Source organism: Hemitrygon akajei, unplaced genomic scaffold (assembly GCF_048418815.1).
Source record: "Hemitrygon akajei unplaced genomic scaffold, sHemAka1.3 Scf000115, whole genome shotgun sequence".
NCBI classification, from domain to species: Eukaryota; Metazoa; Chordata; class Chondrichthyes; order Myliobatiformes; family Dasyatidae; genus Hemitrygon; species Hemitrygon akajei.
This window is the reverse complement of record NW_027332001.1, coordinates 614,227-635,795: the sequence shown is the minus strand read 5'-3', so window position 1 is coordinate 635,795 and position 21,569 is coordinate 614,227. Positions and strand designations below refer to the sequence as shown.

The 21,569-nt window shown below is 39.9% G+C and overlaps 1 protein-coding gene and 1 pseudogene across 1 annotated transcript in view; one reads left to right on the top strand and one right to left on the bottom strand.

The window, feature by feature from the left end:
* Positions 1–262: 262 nt before the first annotated feature.
* Positions 263–19,369, bottom strand: LOC140723471 (uncharacterized; annotated as a pseudogene).
* Positions 19,370–21,224: 1,855 nt separating this feature from the next.
* The window catches only part of LOC140723483 (NACHT, LRR and PYD domains-containing protein 3-like), a 40,492-nt gene continuing 40,147 nt past the window's right edge, over positions 21,225–21,569 (top strand). The window contains exon 1 of the mRNA XM_073038052.1: positions 21,225–21,229. Coding sequence (XP_072894153.1) covers positions 21,225–21,229 — 5 coding nt within the window. The remainder of the gene's footprint in view (positions 21,230–21,569) is intronic.

Sequence of the window (21,569 nt, the reverse complement as noted above, 5' to 3'; positions counted from 1 at the left end):
CATGGATCAAACCTTTATGGCTTGGAAAATGAAGGGTATAATATGTGTTTGTGATTTAATTTTGGATAACTGTTTCATGTCTTTTGAACAGTTGTCTATTAAATATAATTTGCCCAAATGCAATATGTTTTAGATCCTTACAGATCAGACGTTTTTTAAATACGATGTTACCGACCTTTCCGCTTTCATATCCAACTGTTATAGAAAAAAATTAGGCTTAAATCCTTATCAAAAGGGTTTAATAGTAATCATTTATGGTATGATTATGAATATACAGCCAGATATATCTGATAAAATTAAAAATGAATGGGAGAAGGAACTTCAACTCTCTGTACCTATAAAGAAATGGGGAAAAAAACATTACAATTAGTTAATTGTTCTTTTATTTGTGCCAAACATACGTTGATTCAATTTAAAGTGGTACATAGGGCACATATATCTGAGGATAAGTTAGCCCAATTTTATTCTTATATAAATCCTATCTGGGATAGATGTCGTTCTGAGGTAGCTTCTCTAACTCGTATGTTTTGGTCTTGCTCTCTATTGGAACAATTATGAAAAAATATTGTTGATATATTCTCTACAATTTCACACATAGGTTTACAACCTCATCCTATTACTGCAATTTTTGGATTGATTTGTCCTTTGCAGCTTGGCGGGTGATTGCATTTGCTATCTTAACGGCTACAAGATCTATTCTATTGAACGGGAAAGAGACGAATCCTCCAACTACAGTTCAGTGGTTTTCCCAAACAATATCTTGTTTAAATTTGGAAAAAATTAGAAGTGGTACATTTGACCCCTTGGTTAAATTTGAAGAAACTTGGAGGCCTTTTATTCAACACTTCCATAGAATGTAATTTGACTTCTTCTGATTCCTTTACTTTATCCATTGATTTGAGTAGAGGAGCGGAGTTGACGACATTAATGATTTTATTTGACATAATTGAATAGCCCAGCTTTGTTTAGTTTAGTTTCAGTTTGGTTTAGTTTAGTTTTTGTTTGATTTCAATTTGTTTTCTTTTCCTTTTTTTTTCTATTTTGGTTATATTAGGAGTTTGGGAGGTCAATTATATTGGTGATATTTATAGTTTTTTTTTTCATATGTTAATTGCCAACAATGTAATCCCACTCCCTTTGTACTACTAAGAACATTGTGATTTGCTTTTGAAAAACTTAATAAAAAGATTGAAAAAGAAAGAAAACTAAACAAGCTGCAAGTCAGACTGATTCGCCTTATAATCTATCGCTCTCTCTTAAAATGACAGTCCAATGCAAACAAAACCTAGGGATTCATAACAATGGCTACTCCCCAGTGTGAACTGACTGGTGTGCCAGTAGTTGGGATGACTGAGTGAATCCTTTCCCACATTCTGAGCAGGTGAAAGGCTTCTCCCCAGTGTGAACTCGCTGATGTCTCTGTAGGTTGGATGACCGAGTGAATCCCTTCCCACAGACTGAGCAGGTGAACGGCCTCTCCCCAGTGTGAACTCGCTGATGACTCTGTAGCTTCGATAACTGAGTGAATCCCATCCCACATTCAGAGCAGGAGAACGGCTTCTCCCCAGTGTGAACTCGCTGATGTCTCTGTAGGTTGGATAACTGAGTGAATCCCTTCCCACATTCTGAGCAGGTGAACGGCTTCTCCCCAGTGTGAACTCGCAGGTGTTCAAGTAGGTGGGATGACTGAGTGAATCGTTTTCCACGTTCTGAGCAGGTGAACGGCTTCTCCCCAGTGTGAACTCGCTGATGTTTCTGTAGGCTGGTTGAATCAATGAATCTCTTCCCACAGACTGAGCAGGTGAACGGCTTCTCTCCAGTGTGTACTCGCTGATGACTCTGTAGGTTGGATAACTGAGTGAATCTCTTTCTTTCTTTTTAAATCTTTTTATTAATTTTAAGAAAAGCATAAGTGAAATATGAATACAAAACGTTTGAGAGTACATAATTAATAGTTTAAATAGACAATCAGATATGTAATAATCAATACATAAAGCCTCCCAAACTCATAGTATTAATGTAAAAGAATCGAAAAAGAGAAATAAAAAACCAAAAAAACTAAAAGAAAACTTTTTAAAAAACTAACCAACATGGGCAATTGCATAATGTTAAATACATACAGTAGTGCCGATAACTCCGAACTTCCATCCAAATAATTAAGGATAATAACAGTAAGGTTTAGGATCAGACCATTTAACTCATATGAAAATGGTCTCCAAGTTTCCTCAAATTTAACTGAAGAATCAAAAGCCACACTTCTAATTTTTTCTAAACTCAGACAAGAAATAGTTTGAGAAAACCACTGAAATACAGTTGGAGGGTTAATTTCTTTCCAATTCAGTAAAATAGATCTTCTAGCCATTAATGTAACAAATGCAATCAATCGTTGAGATGAAGCGGATAGATAATTATTATCTATCATTGGTAAACCAAAAATTGCAGTAAAAGGATGCGGTTGGAAATTGATATTTAAAACTCTTGAAATAATATTAAAAATATCTTTCCAATAATTTTGTAAACAAGGACAAGACCAAAACATATGAGTCAATGAAGCAACATCAGAATGACATCTGTCACAAGTTGAATTAACATAAGAATAAAATCGAGCAAGTTTATCTTTAGACATGTGAGCTCTATGTACAACCTTAAATTGTATTGGGGCATGTTTAGCACAAATAGAGGACGAATTTACCAATGATAAAAAATTTTCCCATTCCTCAGTAGATATAGGACAATGCAATTCTTCTTGCCATTCCTACTTAATTTTTATGATACATCTGGCTGTACACTCATAATCATATTATAAATGATAGCTACTAAACCCTTTTGACAAGGATTGAGGGCTAAAATTCTTTCTGTAATGTCCAATGGACATTCTTTCAAAAAAGACTAATTCATTATACAGAAAATTTCTGACTTGCAAATATCTAAAAAAATGGGTTTTAGGTAAATTATATTTATTAGATAGCTGTTCAAAGGACATAATGTTATCATCCAAAAACAGATCACGAAAACATGTTATACCTTTTGTTTTCCATAATAGAAAAGCTTGATCTATAGATGAAAGCCGAAAGAAGCAGTTAGATATTATAGGACATGAGAGCATAAACTTATTCAAGCCAAAAAATTTACGAAATTGAAACCAAATTCGTAATGTATACTTGACTATGGGATTAGTTATCTGTTTATTCATTTTAAATAACGAAAAAGGAAGTGAAGATCCTAAGATTGAGATCAATGAAAAATCTTGCACAGATTTACATTCCAAATTTACCCATTGTGGGCAAGCAGCTGTAGTCGATTCTTGTGTCCAGAATATTAAATACCGTATGTTAACTGCCCAATAGTAAAATCTTAAGTTTGGTAGAGCCAAGCCGCCCTCCTTCTTAGGCTTCTGTAAATATTTTTTGCCTAGTCTAGGATTTTTGTTCTGCCACAAATAAGAAGATATTTTAGAGTCAACCATATCAAAAAAAAGATTTAGGAATAAAAATTGGTAATGCTTGAAATAAATATAAAAATTTAGGTAGTATCATCATCTTAATGGCATTAACTCTGCCTACCAAAGACAAAGATAATGGAGACCACCTATTAGCAAATTGCTTAATTTGATCGATTAAAGGTAGAAAATTAATTTTAAATAAATCTTTATTTTTTTTTAGTAATTTTAATACCTAAATAAGTAAAATAATCTGTAACAATTCTATATGGTACATGATTATAAATTGGAAATTGCATATTTAATGGAAATAGTTCACTCTTATTAAAATTCAATTTATAACCAGAAAAGTTACTAAATTGAGCGAGCAAAGAAGAAATAGCCGGAATAGATCTTTCAGGGTCAGATATATATAATAACAAGTCATCCGCATATAATGATACCTTATACATCGTCTCCCCATGGGTAATACCGAAAATATTGGGTGATTCACGAATAGCTATAGCCAAGGGTTCTAAAGCAACGTCAAGTAATAAAGGACTTAAAGGACAACCTTGCCTTGTACCACAAAATAGCTGAAAAAAAGGTGATCTTTGATTATTGGTAAAAACCGAAGCTAGGGGTTTATGGTATATTAATTTAATCCATGATATAAATTTTGAACTAAAATTAAAATGTTGCATTGTATTAAATAAATATTGCCATTCGACTCTATCAAATGCTTTTTCGGCATCTAAAGAAATGACACATTCTGGTATTTTAGATGAAGAGGTATAAATAATATTAATTAATTTTCTAATGTTAAAAGATGAATAGCGATTTTTAATAAATCCAGTCTGATCTTCAGAAATAATTCGAGGTAATATATTTTCTAATCTAATAGCCAAAATTTTACTAAAAATCTTAAAATCTGTATTCAACAAGGATATAGGCCGATAGGATGCGCATTCAGTAGGGTCTTTATCTTTTTTAAGAATTAGAGAAATAGAAGCTTCATAAAAAGATTGTGGTAGTTTACCTATACTTAATGCATCTTTAAAAATTTTACAAAGCCAAGGAGAAAGTATGGAAGAAAAAGATTTTAAAAATTCTGTAGAAAAACCATCTGGACCAGAAGCTTTACAAGAATTCATTGAAAAAATAGCCTTTTCTATTTCAGACTCCGTAATAGGTGTATCCAAAAATACACTATCCTCAACAGTTACTTTTGGAATATTCAATTTCCTTAAAAATTAATTTATTATAGAAGAGTCCTTAGTACATTCTGATTGATATAAGGAATTATAAAAATCTTGAAAGGCTTTATTTATCTCTTTGTGATCGATCGTCAAAGTACCATCTTGTTTACGAATCCTAGTAATCTGTCGTTTATCTGAAACAATTTTCAATTGATTAGCTAGTAATTTACCAGACTTATCTCCATATATATAGAATTGGGCTTTTGACTTAATTAACTGACTTTCAGTCAAGAAGGATAATAGTAAGCTATGCTCCATTTGAAGTTCCACTCTTTCTTTATAAAGTTCTTTGCTAGGGGTCATTGAATAAATCTTGTCAATTGCTTTAATTTTATCAACTAGTATTAATATTTTAGAATTAGTTCGTTTCCTAACTCCAGCAGAATATGAAATAATCTGTCCACGAATATATGCCTTAAAAGTATCCCACAAAGTTCCACTAGAGATCTCTGCTGTAAAATTTGTTGAGAAAAACAAATCAATTTGCTGTTTAATAAAGTTGACAAATTCAGGATCCTGCAATAAAACAGGATTAAACCTCCAACCTTTAGTATTAATATATGAATCCGTCATCTTAATAGATAACTTCAAAAGTGCATGATCAGATATGGTAATAGAGTCATATTTACAATCCATAACATCTGTAAGTAAATGGTGATCAATGAAAAAGTAATCAATTCATGACTAATTATGGTAAACATGGGAAAAGTATGAAAACTCTTTGTCATTAGGGTGTAAAAAGCGCCAAATTTCACAAATAGCTGAATCAATCATAAAAGAGTTAATAAAAGAAGCCGATTTATTCGGAAGAGTTTGGGTGGGCTTGGATCTATCCATCAAAGGGTTTAAACAACAGTTAAAATCCCCACCCATTATTAATCTATATTGATTCAAATTAGGAAAGGATGTAAATAAACATTTAAAAAATTCAGGACAATCAGTATTTGGAGCATAAACATTAACTAAAACAACCTTTTGATTAAAAAGTAGACCAGTAATAAGCAAAAATCTACCTTGCGGATCTGAAATTGTTTCATGATGTATAAAAGAAGTTGATGAATCTATAAAAATAGAAACACCTCTCACTTTGGCTTGCGAATTTGAGTGATACTGTTGGCCCTTCCAAAACCTAAACAACCATTGACTATTCACCTTCCTTACATGAGTCTCTTGTACAAAAATAACATTAGCATTCATTCTATGGAATACTTTGAATGTTTTTTTCCGTTTGATCGGATGATTTAAACCATTAGTATTCCAAGAAACAAAGTTAATAGTCCTATCCATATTGACAATATTTATTACAATTAACACATAAGTTTGAAAAAAAAGTGAACTCATGAACCCGGAAGAAGGAAGTAAGTTCAAGGAGAAACCAGATGTCACGGCACTGCGACCATTTTTGTAGTTTCATATAAGCCCATGAAATAAAACTAAGCAGAAAGCAAGCAAAAAAAAGAAAGAAAAATCCCCCTCCCTCCACCCTCAAAACCCCAGAAAAAAAGCCAAAAAGAGGCAAGCAAGCAATCTAATACTAAAATTACCCCCGTGTCTCAAGACGGCAACTCAGACGCAACAAAGTTAAAAAAAAATACAAACAACCCACATTATAAGAGAGGGTTGGTATAACAAAAGTTAAAATATAAAATTAGTATTATAAATGTATAGAAACAAAAGGGTTAAAAAAGAATTAAAACGATAAACCCCATAGATGACTAATACTTGTTTGGTATTTTAAATGAAAGTTTAAAATTTTCAAACACATCTAAACAGATATGACGTTCCAAGCACTGAAGTCTGCCGGGAAGAAGAAACGACATTTTATTTTTTTTTAAATCTTAATATTTAAATATTAAGAGTATAAAAAAGCATATATCAGCTTAAAAAGAAAAGGAAAAAGGAGAAAAAAAACCCTAATAAGTTATTTTCAATGCTAATAGATTAATAATATGGAAAAATAATAGTCCAAATGAACCGAGCAAAAAGAAATAAGAAATACATGTAAGCCATACCCAAAAAAAACCCAAACATCATTCTGTAACAGATCCAAATCTATAGGCTAAATTACATTAGTCAGCCCGATAGAATGTCATTGTTCCAGGAAATTTTGAGCATCCGCTGGAGATTTAAACAGCCGAAAAGTTCCGTCATCAAGAGTGACTTTCAAGTGTGCTGGAAATAACAGCGCTTGCTTGCAGCCTTTCTGGTGAAATTTCGACATAACCGATCTAAAAGCCATTCTCACCCTTAAGACTTCAGGACTATAATCTTCCAGAATGCGAAATTTGAACTCTTGATAGCTGATCATCCCTTTTTTTCGAGCCGCCCGAATCAAACTTTCTTTGGTATGAGGGTAATGGATCCGAAGAATTACATGTCGTGGTTTCAAACTTGAATACGACCGAAAACGGGAGACACAGTGTGCCCCATCGATTACCGGGGGAGAGTCCAGTACCTCTGGACCCAAGACATCCATTAGAAATTTAGAGAAAAAAACGGTAAGATCACCGCTCTCAAATTTTTCCAGAATCCAAATTAATCGAAGATTTTGTCTTCGAGAGCGATTTTCCAAATCTGTAATTTTAACTTTATAACGATCCATCTGTTGAGAAGTCGAAGTTTGCTCTTCTTGTATTTTTTCAATTATACGATCTTTCTTGCAAGCGGCTTCTTCAAGAGCCAAAATACTTGCTTGTTGTTTTTGTGATTCCAGTGAAAATGTCTGGAGCTTTTCTTCAACTAGTTTCAAACGCTCATCAAACCGAAAAAACTTTACGGTTATTTTTCTCTCCAGTTCTTCAAATTTGTCTTCTATAAGCTTCACAATTGATTCTAAAGTTATCGGTTCTTTCGTCTGTTTCGATTCTTTTGCTCTAGACATTTCAGCAAGTTGAGAATAATTCAAATAGTTAAAAAGAAAAATTCTGTATGTTTGGACCCCTTTAGAATAAGTATAAAAAGATCCTTTAAGGGGTGTTTGTAGGTTAAAAAGATGTAAAAGGTTTGGAGCAAAGCCTAGAAGCGGTTTACTCCATAAGCGCCATCTTCAGACCTCTGAGTGAATCTCTTACCACATTCTGAGCAGGTGAATGGCTTCTCCCCAGTGTGAACTCGCAGGTGTTCAAGTAGGTGGGATGACCGAGTGAATCCCTTCCCACATTCTGAGCAGCTGAACGGCTACTCCCCAGTGTGAACTCGCAGGTGTTCAAGTAGGTGGGATAACTGAGTGAATCGATTCCCACATTCTGAGCAGGTGAATGGCTTCTCCCCAGTGTGAACTCGCAGGTGTTCAAGTAGGTGGGATGACCGAGTGAATCCCTTCCCACATTCTGAGCAGCTGAACGGCTACTCCCCAGTGTGAACTCGCAGGTGTTCAAGTAGGTGGGATAACTGAGTGAATCGATTCCCACATTCTGAGCAGGTGAACGGCTTCTCCCCAGTGTGAACTCGCTGATGATTTTGTAGGTTGGATAACTGAGTGAATCCCTTCCCACAGACTGAGCAGGTGAATGGCTTCTCCCCAGTGTGAACTCGCTGATGACTCTGTAGGTTGGATAACTGAGTGAATCCCTTCCCACAGACTGAGCAGGTGAATGGCTTCTCCCCAGTGTGAACTCGCTGATGACTCTGTAGGTTGGATAACTGAGTGAATCCCTTCCCACAGACTGAGCAGGTGAATGGCCTCTCCCCAGTGTGAAGTCGCTGATGACTCTGTAGGGTGGATGAATGAGTGAATCTCTTCCCGCAGTCTGAACAGGTGAACGGCTTTTCCCCAGTGTGAACTCGCTGATGATTTTGTTGGTTGGATAAATGAGTGAATCCCTTCCCACAGACTGAGCAGGTGAACGGCTTCTCCCCAGTGTGAAATTGCCGATGCCTCTGTAGGTTGGATGAATCAGTGAATCTCTTCCCACAGTCTAAGCAGGTGAACGGCTTCTCCCCAGTGTGAACCCGCTGATGTCTCTGTAGGGTGGATAACTGAGTGAATCCTTTCCCACATTCTGAGCAGGTGAATGGCCTCTCCCCAGTGTGAACTCGCAGGTGTTCAAGTAGTTGGAATGACCGAGTGAATCGTTTCCCACATTCTGAGCAGGTGAACGGCTTCTCCCCAGTGTGAACTCTCTGATGACTCTGTAGGGTGGATGACTGAGTGAATCCCTTCCCACATTCTGAGCAGATGAACGGCTTCTCCCCAGTGTGAACTCGCTGATGTACCAGTAGGTTGGATGACTGAGTGAATCTCTTCCCACATTCTGAGCAGGTGAATTGCTTCTCCCCAGTGTGAACTAGCTGGTGTTTCCATAGGGTGGAAGAGTGAGTGAATCTCTTCTCACAGACTGAGCAGGTGTACGGCCGCTCCCCGGTGTGAACTGGCTGGTGAGCCATTAGGTCAGATGACTGAGTGAATCCTTTCCCTGAAATTCAACAGATGAACAACCTCTGCTCGGTGTGGTGTGAACTGACGGTGTGTCCGCAGGTAGGAAGACCAATTGAATCCTTTCTCACAAACAGAAAAAGTGAATGGCCTTGCCCAGTGTGAACTTGCTGATGTACCTTCAGTTGAGATGACCGAGTGAATCTATTCCCACTGTCTGAGCAGGTAAATGGCCTTTCTCCTGTGTAAAATGACAGGCTTGCTATTCGGTCAGATGACCGAGTGAATCCCTCCCCACAGTCTGAGCAGGAAGGATGATCGAGTGAAGAGGAGATGTCACTTGGAAGTAGGTAGGTAGCTTGCTCCACTTCTTAAATATCTAGACAGAGACAGCAAAACTTGTGTGCCGTGTTTGAGATTCCTGGAGACAAATTCCTTCTCGTTTTTAACCTGTGAAAATATTTACAAAATCCATCAATGGGTTTAGGGCAACATTTCAGATGAGATTACATGAGTTGCCAAGGTTTGATCTGGTGTCACACTGTTACAGTGAGGTTCAACACAAGTTGGAAGAGAAATCATCTCCTGACTGGGCAGAGTGCTGGTATCTGGAATGACCATCAATTCCCTGATGCTCTTCCTGTCTCTGTAAGAATGGGGCATTTCTGCCATCACCAATCTGTGCTTTGGCTCAGTTTGACTCTCTCCATTGGTATTATTCCCTGTTCCTACTGAGCTGCACGGGTTCCTCGCCCCACAGTAACTGAAACAGTCTCACACAAATAGTCTCTTGACGTGCAGCTGGGATCTTCTTTTATGTATTATTAACTTAAAGTGCCACAGTTTTAACGCCATATAAAAAATTCCTGTTGAGGTGAATTGTTGGTCCGCAGCTGTTAAAAGGACTTAGAGAGAATTTTTGTATTATTTTAGGTTCTTGTCACAGTCATAGAAAATTACAACACAGAAACAGGCCCTTTGGGCCAACTAGTATGTGCTGAACTATTTAAATTGACCACTCCCATACCCCTACCATTCAGGTACCTACACGAATCACTTAAATGTTGAAATCGAGCTCGCATGCACCACTTGTGCTGGCTGCTCATTCCACACCCAGACGACTGTCTGTGTGAAGAAGTTTCCCCTCGTGCTCCCCTTAGCATTTCACCTTTCACTGTAACCCCTGGCCACTGGTTATAGTCCCTCCCCATCTCAGTGGAAAAAGCCAGCTTGCATTTACACTATCCATGCCTCTCTTATCACAAACAAATCTCCCCTCGATCTTCTAAATTCCAAGGAATAAAGTCCTGACCCGTTCGATCCTTCCTTATAACCCAAGTCCTCCAAACTTGGCAACATCCTTGTGAATTTTCTCTAAAATCTCTGAACCTCTTTTACATCTTTCCTGTAGGTTTGTGACTAAAACTGCACAGAATACTCCAAATTAGGCCTCACCAATGTCTTTTACCAGTCAACTTAACATCCATCTATTGTCAGTATTTGGTTCATGAAGGCCAATGGGCTAAAATCTTTTTTTCCATCACTATCTAACTGTGAAACCACTTTCAGTGAATTAAGGACTTGTATTCCCAGGTCCCTTTCTTCTACAACACTTCTCCGTGCCCGACCAGTCACTGTGAAAGACCTCCTTTGGTAGCTCATACCAAAGTGCAACAACTCAAACTGGTCTGCATTAAATTCCATTTTCCATTTCTCAAACCATTTTGCCAGCTGGTCCAGATCACACTGCAAGCCATGATAGTCTTCCTCACTGTCCACTACACCACCAGTATTGGTGTCATCCACAAATTTGCTGATCCAGTTAACCACAGTATCATCCAGATTACTGATATAGATGACAAACAACAACAGATCCAGCACTGATCCCTGTGGCACACCACTAGACACAGGCTTCCAGTCAGAGAGGCAACCATCTGCTACCACACTCTGGCTTCTCCCAAAGACAGTGTCTCATCCAATTTACTATCTCATCTTGAATGCTGAGTGACTGAACCTTGTTGACCAAACTCCCATATGAGACTTTGTCAAGTGCCTTGCTAACGTCCATGTAGACAACATCCACTGACTTGTCTTCATCCACTTTCCTGATAACTTCCTCGAGAGACTCTCTAAGACTGGTTAGACATGACCTACCATGCACAAAGCCATGCTGTCTATACTTAATAAGTCCACATCGATCCAAATACTTATATTTCCGGTTCCTGCACATACGTTCCAGTAACTTTCTCACTATTCTCTGCTAGTCACCACTCCGTGGGTTTGGAAATTTCCCTTGAATTTCATAGAATCATAGAAATCTATAGCACATTACAGACCCTTTGGCCCACAGTGCTGTGCCGACTATGTAACTTACTCTAGAAACTGCCTGGAGTTTCCCTAGTGCATAGCCCTCTATTTTTCTGAGCTCCATGTAACTATCTAAGAGAATGTTAAGAAACCCTGTTGTATCCGCCTCGACAACCACCGCTAGCAGTGCATTACACACACCCACCACTCTCTGTGTAAAAAAACTTACCCCTGACATCCCCTCGGTATCTATTTCCAAGCACCTTAAAACTACGCCCCCTCCTGTTAGCCATTTCAACGCTGGGAAAAAAACCTCTGGCTATCCACACGATCAATACCCCTCATCATTTTCTAAACCTAAAAAAGGCTCTAAACATAAACAAGGAAATTATACATTGCTTTGAGGATTTGTTAGAAGTAAACAAAATTATGAGAGTATAGATAGGGTGAATGCAAGCAGCTTTTTCCACTGAGGTTGGGTGGGATGACAACCAGAGGTCATGGGTAAGTGGGGAAGGTGAAAATTTAATGGGAACATTTGGAAAAGCTCTTTGCTGAAATGGTCATGAGAGTGTAGAATGAGATGTCAGCACTAGTGGTGAATATGAGCTCAATTTCACCATTAAGAGACATTTGACAGGTACCTGGATGGTAGGGGTTTGGAGGGTGATGATCCCAGTGCAGGTAGTTGCATTAGACAGCTTAAATGTTTTTGGCATTGACAAAATGGGCCAAATAGCCTGTTTCTCCACTGAACTTCTCCATGTTTCTGTGACAGAGAAGCTGGCCAAACTTGTTTGGAAGGGAAAAGGTTGGAGTGACAACGGAGCAGCAATGGCTGGAGTTTCTGGCAGCAATTCAAGAGCTGAGTGATCGATACATCCCAAAGATGTGGAAGCATTGGAAAGGCAGCAGGGCACAACTGTGGGTTAAATGAGAATCCAAAACCAACATAAAAGCTGAGGAGAGGGCAAACAAAAGAGCAAAAGACCGTTAGGAAGCTTTTAGAATCCAACAGAAGACAACTAAAGGAAAGTCAGATGACTTTGGGAGTGGAATTATGAAATGGTTGTCATTAATGAGTTTTGGTTGCACCCAACAGTCCATGGCATTTAGAGGAATGAGATATCCAGGGCCTCAGTATCTGTTGTGCAACCCCCTGGGTCGCCTCAGGCTCGCTCAGCTTGTTCTCTTCTAGGGGGAGCAGCCTTCGGCCCCTCCAAACTGGGTAATCAGCTTGTGTGGATGCTGTGTGATGTCCCCGCCTCGCCATAAACAGACAGTACACCATATGCGATTAAATGAGTACAATTTATAAAGGTTACTAAAACTAAGTTATTAATAACAATACAATATATATGAAGGAAAAAAAATAAAAAGGCGCCAAACTTATCAAAGTCCAAACCACTTCCTGCACAACCGTTAGAGCTCAATTACTGAAGTCTTCTGGCATACGATCCCCTCCGAACTCCTCGACCCGCAGCTTAGGACCACCCGAAGTGGTCCACCAAACACATCTAGCTTCATCTCCTCTACTCGGGGTACCTCCTGGCTTCGGACCCCCCCCCCACTTGGGGTCCGTTCCTCACCTCGTTTACAGCATCGCGTCCTCTCTCTTTCACCCCCTCGCGCCGATTTCCCCAAAAGCCCGCCAACAATAGCTTACAGACTCAGAAGCAAAACAACATTAATCCCAATTGGTTTACAAAGGAATACAATTCTCGTTATCAGTAAATTTTAACCCAAACAAGCTTCCAGCACTCTCTCGCAACAAAGAAACATTCCTACTTTTAACAAAACAAAGAAGCCATTTTGATTACATACACAGTAACAAAGAAAAAGAAGAAATCCCCTTTACAGTTGAAAACCAAGATTCCTTGCACTAGTTACCATTCAACTTTATTTTGTCAGACACATACAGACTCTACACCCTTAAAATTTCACTTCTGAAGAACTCCCACTTACCAAGTACTCCTTTGCTAAAAAACAGCCTGTCCCAATCCACACTTGTCAAATCCTTGCAAATATCATAAAAATTGGCCTTTCTCCAATTTAGAATCTTGAAAGAGGTCCAGGCCCCCGTTTTTCTGTATTTACTTGGAATCTCATGATCAGTAGATACAAAGTGTTCCCATACACTAATTTCTGTCACTAGCCCTAGATCACTTCCCAATAGCTTATTGCACACTTCTACATTGGGAATTTTACGTACTGATCAAGGCAGATTTGACAAACTCTACCCCATCTAGTCCTTTTACAGCACGGGAGTCCAGTCAATAAATGGAAAGTTAAAATCACTCACTTTTGTTACGAACGTGCCACAACTCTGAGGAGCCAAAGGGTACAAAGTAACCCCCTCCTTTTCGAGAATCGCAAGATCGCTATTAATTCGGGTCTGGGGACCCAGGAAATGAGAGAGAGACGTTTGGAATGTGTCCTGGCCTCGGCGATACAAAGCCACGGATATTGGCCACTGTCTCTTGGAGACAGAATTGTGTATTGAGTACTGTACTATTCATTGAAGCCCTCAGGGGATGACCAGAGTGGGCTGGTTGAGGGATTGCATCATCCCAACCTGATTGATATCTGAGACCCCGTGAGTAAGGATAAAAGATGGTCTGGGGAACAACCCCTTTAGACTCACCAGGAGAAACGCTAAGAAATCCCGTGACAGCGTTTAATAGTGACAGCCAGTGGGGGGCCCGCGTGCGTCCTTTTCCATTTGCCAAGGAATTGGTGGGCCTTACCACGGAAGAACGGCTTTAGCTAAAAGGAGAAACCAACATCAACGGAACTCTGGAAGGATCGACATCATAAAAAGGAAAAGCTGGCAAGTTTCAAAAATCCCTCTCTTGACTCCAACCAAAGGCTACAGCCTGCATGAACTAAATGACCTTTGATATTTCCATCGGACTATACATTATCCCCTAGACAACGAAAGAGCTTATTTCTTATTGATTATTATTATACCTGCACTTTTAGATCTAGTATTGACGACGTATAGTATCTGTATGTTTGCATTGATATTATGTTGGTGTACTTTTACCAATAAATACTGTTAAAATAGTACCATCAGACTTCAACGGACCTCTCTAACTTTGCTGGTAAGTGACCCAGTTATGGGGTTCGTAACACTTTATCAACCTTTGTTTCTTGGCATAGTACACAATCTCTCTACAGATTTGTTCCTTGAAATCCCTCAGACTGTTGGGTGCAAGCAAGTCCAAGTAATGGCTACAATATCATAATTTCATGCCCTGAGGTCTGAACAACTTCTGTTTGGTAACAAGAAAACAACCTGGCCCTCAATGTCACTAAAACAAAGGAGCTGGCTGCAGACTACAGGAGAAATGGAGACAGGCTGACCCAGGATCTGGGGTTGAGAGGGTGAACAGCTTCAAGTTCCCGGGCATACACAACACCGAGGATCTCACCTGGTCTGTACATACTGGCTGTGTGGTGAAAAAGGCAGAACAGCACCACTTTCACCGCAGGCGGTTCAGGAAGTTTGGGATGGGGCCCCAAATACAAACAACTTTCTACAGGGGCACAATTGAGAGCATCCTGACTGGCTGCATCACTGTCCGGTATGGGTGCTGTACTTCACTCAGTTGCAGGACTCTGCGGAGTGGTGCGGACAGCCCAGCGCATATGTAGATGTGAACTTCTCACTATTCAGGACATTGACAAAAACAGGTGTGTAAAAAGGGCCACTGTGTAAAAAGATCATTGGGGACCAGAGTCACCCCAACCACAAACTGTTCCAGCTGCTACCATCTGGGAAACGGTACCACAGCCTGAAAGCCCGGATGAACAGGCCCAGGGACAGCTTCTTCCACCAGGCCCTCTGATAGATTAATTCGTGCTGATACAATTGTACTTTTATTTATCCTGACTGTCCTGTTGTACATACTATTTATTATAAACTATTATAAATTTCACATTGCACATTTAGACAGAGATGTAACATAAAGATTTCTACAACTCATGTATATGAAGGATGTATGTAATAAAGTCAATTCAATTCAATTCACCCTCTCCACTATCTGTTCTGTCATTCTGGCTCCAATCCTCCCTGCAACTTTAGTTTAACTACCCACCCCACAGGGAAGCACTAGCAAGCCTTGCCACTAGGATATTAGTCCCCTTCTAGTTCTGTTCCCCTAACTAACAAATCCCCCATCTCCCCTTTGACTTTCCTCTGCCAGGTAATCCCCCCCAACAGTTTGTAAAGTGTCCACCTGTTGTTGTATGAGATGGCAACAGGAGTACTCTGCGATGGCTATTTAACTTCATTCTCCTTCCTGACTCTCACCCAGTTTCCTGTGTCCTGCACCTTGGGTGTAACTCACCATGTCATATCTATCACCCCCTCCAACTCTCGGATGATGCGGAATTCATCCATTTCCAGCTCCAACTCCTTAAAGTGCAGCTGGATATACACCTTCTACGTGAGGGCGTCAGGGACACTGGAGGTCTCCCCGCCTTCTCACCAGCGTCCCCTCTAATTTGTAATGACCAGTGTGTGCAAAAATCTTGTGCTGTACAATTTTTACCCAGTGAGAACAACATGTGCAAACTGAATTTTATATAGAGAGGTATTCATTTCAACAGCGAGCAAATCACTGTCAGTAAGAACTTTAATCTCCTCTGGGTTTGATTGAGTTCATCTGCACTCTCACACAACCTACGTAACAGGTCTGTAGTGGTTAATGACGGATTTACTTGCCACAGCTTTTGCAAACCACCTACTGTGATTTTCTTGCTAAATGATGCTTTAAAAATTCAGATTTCCAAATATCAACTCACTTCTTCCAATTCGAAAATTCCCCACCAACTCTTGCATCACCACAATACACAGAGGTAAAAGTACTATACTTAAATATTCACCCTGAACCCTCCCCCAGGTGACTGACAGTGGTGAATGCAATGCCAATGAATACGAAGGGAAGGGCAGTAGTCTGTCTCACCGGAGTCTGGCACATTTGTGATGTGAAAGCTACTTGTTGCCCAGGACAAAGGTGTTTGATATCATTATGTAGCCAGAGAGAATGGGACAAAACATGTTCTCACCGGTAGAAAAGTCCAGACCAAGAGGAGGTAGAACAAGCAACGCACACAAAATGCTGGAGGAACTCAGCAGGCCGGGCAGCATCTATGGAAAAGAGTACTAATGCTGAATTCCTCCAGCAATTTGTGTAGCTTGGATTTCCAGCATCTGCAGATTTCCTCTTTGTGATTGGAGGTAGAACAAAGATGATTTTCTCAACTGGTGATGTAAAAGATTTTAGAGCCATAGAATAGAACACTACAGCACAGTACAGGCCCTTCAGCCCTCCATGTTGTGCCGACCCATATAAACCTTAAAAAAAAGTACTAAACCCACACTACCCTGTAACGCTCCATTTTTCTTTCATCCATGTGCCTGTCCAAGAGGCTGTTAAATACCCCTAATGTTTTAGCCTCCACCACCACCCCTGGCAAGTCATTCCAGGCACTCACAACCTTCTGTGTAAAAAAAACTTACCCCTGATGTCTCCTCTAAACTTCCCTCCCTTAATTTTATACATATGCCCTCTGGTGTTTGCTATTGGTGCCCTGGGAAACAGGTACTGACTATCCACCCCGTCTATGCCTCTCATAATCTTTTAGCCCTCTATCAAGTTCTAGACCTTTCAGATTCTTTCACGTTTCATAAAGATTGAAACAGAATAGGCTGAAGCACACTGTTCAAAAGTGCTGGCGTTCAATCCACGGTGCATTGACTCATAACATTTTTTGGGTGTATATTTGTCAGAAACACATCCAACAGATTTCCCATCAGAAGTGCAGGTAAATTCTGGACCTGATTTCAAATGAATCACTGAGCACTCTAAAAAAAAGGTGCTGCAGAGGCCGATTTCTCCCTTGTGCTTTTATTTTTAGTGTGAACTATGTAACATTGATGGTGATTAATGATCATTACTTTCAGGTGACAGCCCTCCAATCATGTGACTAACCACAGTAAAACTTAGTGAACCTGCCATGGTTGGGTCTTGGGTGTCGGACTAGCAGATTTTCTGTATTATTAGATGTTCTCATATTAATACATCATACCTCACTTCCAAATCACTGTTTTTAGACATCACATTACAGAATGATGTGTTCCACATAACCTGCAAGTTTAAAAGGAGCTCAGAAAATAAGGTCAAAGTAAGTTTCAAAAGCATCTGGGAAACAGAAACGTGCAAGTTTAAAGGGAGCAGAGATACCTGACTGACCTGCATGAGGTGTTGAGCTACCTAAAATGCATTCTTGAATGTATAATGTAGATTTAAAGCAATAATTTGATTTAAATTATTTTATTAAATACACATTATCTTGGATCTCTTAATCGCAATTCACATTTAATGTAGGATTAACCTTTCTGCATTTGGATAACTACAATTTTTGTTCTTTTCTTTTGAAAAATGCAGTCACATCATGACACTATTCAAACTTCGGACCCAAAGTCTTTTTCCCCCTTTTATTTTTTCCCACGAAAAAAATACTATAAACTTTTTGCTATTTAAAATTGGTAACATTTATCAATTCATGCTATTGTTTAAAATTAAATAGCTTAACTCCCTGAAGCAAACTTGTAAGTTCACTAGCTAATAAAGATTTCTACAAAGAGGATTGTATATGTTACACACAAAGCAGCATAATATCAATGCTCCTACATCATAAATTGGGAGACGAATATACACATCCCAAACTTATTAGGTATTTGCACTCAATTTTTCCCACAGATGGTGAACTGCTAATCTTGGCTGGTTCATCAGGCACAGCACGGAGTAGATCTGAAGGGAGGTGGGGTGGTTTGTGTATTTTCGGCAGTGCTGGGAGGAAAAATCAGCATGAATGATGAATGTCTTTAATATCCCTTCCTATAAAATGCTCTACAAATGTCTCACACTTATTTGACCTTGAGCTTTTTTTAAAACCATATTACACTTTAGTCAGGATTACTTAGAATTTCAACATCTCTTTTCCAGCGAAAATAATAAGTGGGCAGGGGTATAATTTAAAGATCCTATACATTCAGTTTAATCCACCCCATTCTAATGAAATGTTTATTCAGTTATTCATGCTATTGACAAGGCTCTGAATAAAGCAAATGAGGACTAATAGGTGTGGTCCATTCTTACAACCAGTTCGATGGCATAATTTTAATCTCACTTCTCCATGTCTTCACATTTAGGAGCAGAATCACAAGAAGAGGTGGCAAATGACCAGGTGGTAAAAGCTCTCATTTCCTTTCCAATTCTACTTGAAAGTACTGTCTTAGTGTTCAACAATACTGTCCTGTGGATATCCAGTAAGTGTGCTCTGGAAGTCCAACCCAAAGTAGAATCCTTGCTAATCTACAACGCTAGCACTGTACCACACCATACTTTATGTCTGGTAATTTAGCCAAGATTCCTATTTTCTAATCACAGGAAAGACTAAGTGCTAATTTAAAACAAAGGCTAAGATTTAAACTTTCATCTTATGGTGATGATCATCTAATGTTATACTGCTTTTCCCTATATAAAAGGGGTGATAGATAAGTTTGTGGCCTAAGGTAGAAGGAGTCAATTTTAGAAAATCTAACACATCTATTTTTCAACATAGTCCCCTCCTAAATTTACACACTTAGTCCAGCGGTCGTGGAACATACGTATCTTGGACCTCTAGAAAGTGTCCACAGATGGGTTTTGTTCCCTTTCTCCGAGTTCCTAATCCTTGCATTCAGATAGCTGGAGCTCAGCTCTGTCTGAGAAATCCATCGGTTCCCATTCCCTCATCAGCCGGAAGCTCCCCAGGGTCCGTGTACGGATAATGGGGCTGAGAGAGAGGGAAGAGAGCAGGACTGTCCCGGGATTGCTGGCCACAGTGTCAGAAATTCACAGGAATCGTCCCGAAGTCGGAGTTTAAGATAAAAACACAGAGAATCGCTCTTACCTGCAACCGACATTTTCAAAGCCTTCTGTGTTCTGCACGCATGCGTGATACTCGGGGACGTCATCAGCCTGACGCCTGCGCAGTTCATCAGTGCTTCAGTGCCTGATAAAAATTATTACCGCAGGGCCTTATGGGTAATAACGGTGCCATTAAACATTTCTTGAAGCACCGGTTCAATGTCCATATCTCATTCTTTTTCGGGTGTATAGCAAAAACCTGCAGCTCTTTTAACGCAGAAAGCGGCTCACGTAAACAATGTACTCAATATCAACGTGTATCTAATGCCAAAGTAAAATGCAGATATAAAACAGGAGATTCTGCAGTTGCTGGACACACAGAGACGCTCACACACAAAATGCTGGAGGAACTCTGCAGTTCAGGCAGCAACTAAGCAGCGGAGTACACAGTCTAGGTATGCTGAAGAGGCTCGGTCTAAAAGTTGTTTATTTATTCCTCTCCACAATTGTTGCCTGATCTTTTGATTACCACCAGTATTTTCCAGAAACTAACCATCTTTTTTTTTGGGGTCAACCAGTTTCCAAATTTTTCTGATCTTCCTTTTGTAGCCATATCCTGCTGGTCTGTTTCCTCTTCCTCTTCCACCTCGAAAACTCTAGACCATTCTCTCTCTGGAGCCCCAAAGCCCTGACTCAGGCTGGCAACACTTTGGTTTCTGATTCTGCACCATCCAAGTTTCACTCGCTAGTCTGCTGTCAGACTTTAGAGGTGCATTGTGTTGCGAGATCGCAGATTCGTTTACTGTGAGTGTCGCTTTAAGTGCCTGAGTGAGGCGGGGCTGTGACGTCACACACGCGCAGCAGCAGAGACAGAGGGGGGAGAGAGGGAGGGGAGGGAGAGGGAGAGGAAGAGAGAGAGAGAGACTTCAGCTTGTCACTGCTATGCCCAAAAGATTAGGTTGATCATCGGCACGCAGTGCACAACGGATGTGTGACTGTCACTTCGTATCATCCATATGTGTGGATTTGCTGGAGTATCCTGTGGTATCACTTTTGTTGGCCCTTACCTGGAATCGGGGTGTTCTGTGGTAACCACTTGAAGACGATATTCCTGCCACTGTCACCTGGTGATATTTCTAAGTGGATTTCGGAACGAATCGACGGATAAGATCTTCGGCAACTGTTATTTCGTTTACCCAGCGTGGAATGTGTGTGGAATTCTTCGTAATTGCCTTCTCTCTACATGTTCCTGTGGATTTACAAATCTCTCCGCTCTCTCTAACTTATTCCGTGGATTACTGAACTTTTCTACTTTACCATCTGAAGACTTTAAGCATTGTTTCCCGAGCTTGATAGTTTGGGAGATATATATATAGGCATAATACTGTTAACTTCTGTTTATTTTGTTTAATCTTTTATATTTGTAGTAGGTACTAATGAAGAGACTGGTTTTATCATCGAAACCAGACTCCGTTAGTGATCTGTTGCTGCTGGTACGTAACAATTGCAACAACCCAGCTGTCTGAGGCACAGTCCTTTAAAATTGGTGAAAATTAACCAAAACGTTGAAAAGAGCAGGGAAGAAGGATTTTAACCAACTTCGTCCAGAGCTCTGAAGAACGTCACAACCACAGTGAGCTCATCGTCTTATTCAGCCTGGAGAAAATCATGCAGGAAATTCATGCGGGTGTATAAGATGATTAGAGGCATTGGTCGTGTGGATAGCCAGAGGCTTTTCCCCAGGGCTGAAATGTCTAACACGAGGGGGAATAGGTTTAAGCTGCCTGGAAGTAGGTACAGAGGAGATGTCAGAGCCAAGTTTTTTAAGCAAAGAGTGGTGTGTGTGTGGAATGCACTGCCAGCGACGGTGGTGGAGGCGGATACAATAGGGTTTTTTAAGAGACTCTTAGATAGGTACATGGAGCTAAGGAAAATAGGGGGCGATGCGGTAGGCTAATTCTTGGCAGTTTCTTGAGGAAGTTACATGGTCGGCACAACATTGTGGGCCAAAGGGTCTGTAATGTGTTGTAGATTTCTATGATTCTATGAAATTCAAGGGAAATCTCCTATCCCACGGAGTGGTGACTAGTTGCAACCTGTCATCTCAGGGAGAGTGAGAGGGGAACGGCAGGGGTAGATTTTGATATACTGATATGGAACAGAAATATGGGCAGGGACCAGATGGGCCGAGTGGCCTCTCTAGTTTGCATCGTGAGTGTGGTAGAGACTGTAAGTACCTGACACACGGGATTTGATACAGAACTGATTTATCCTTCACAGATCCACAA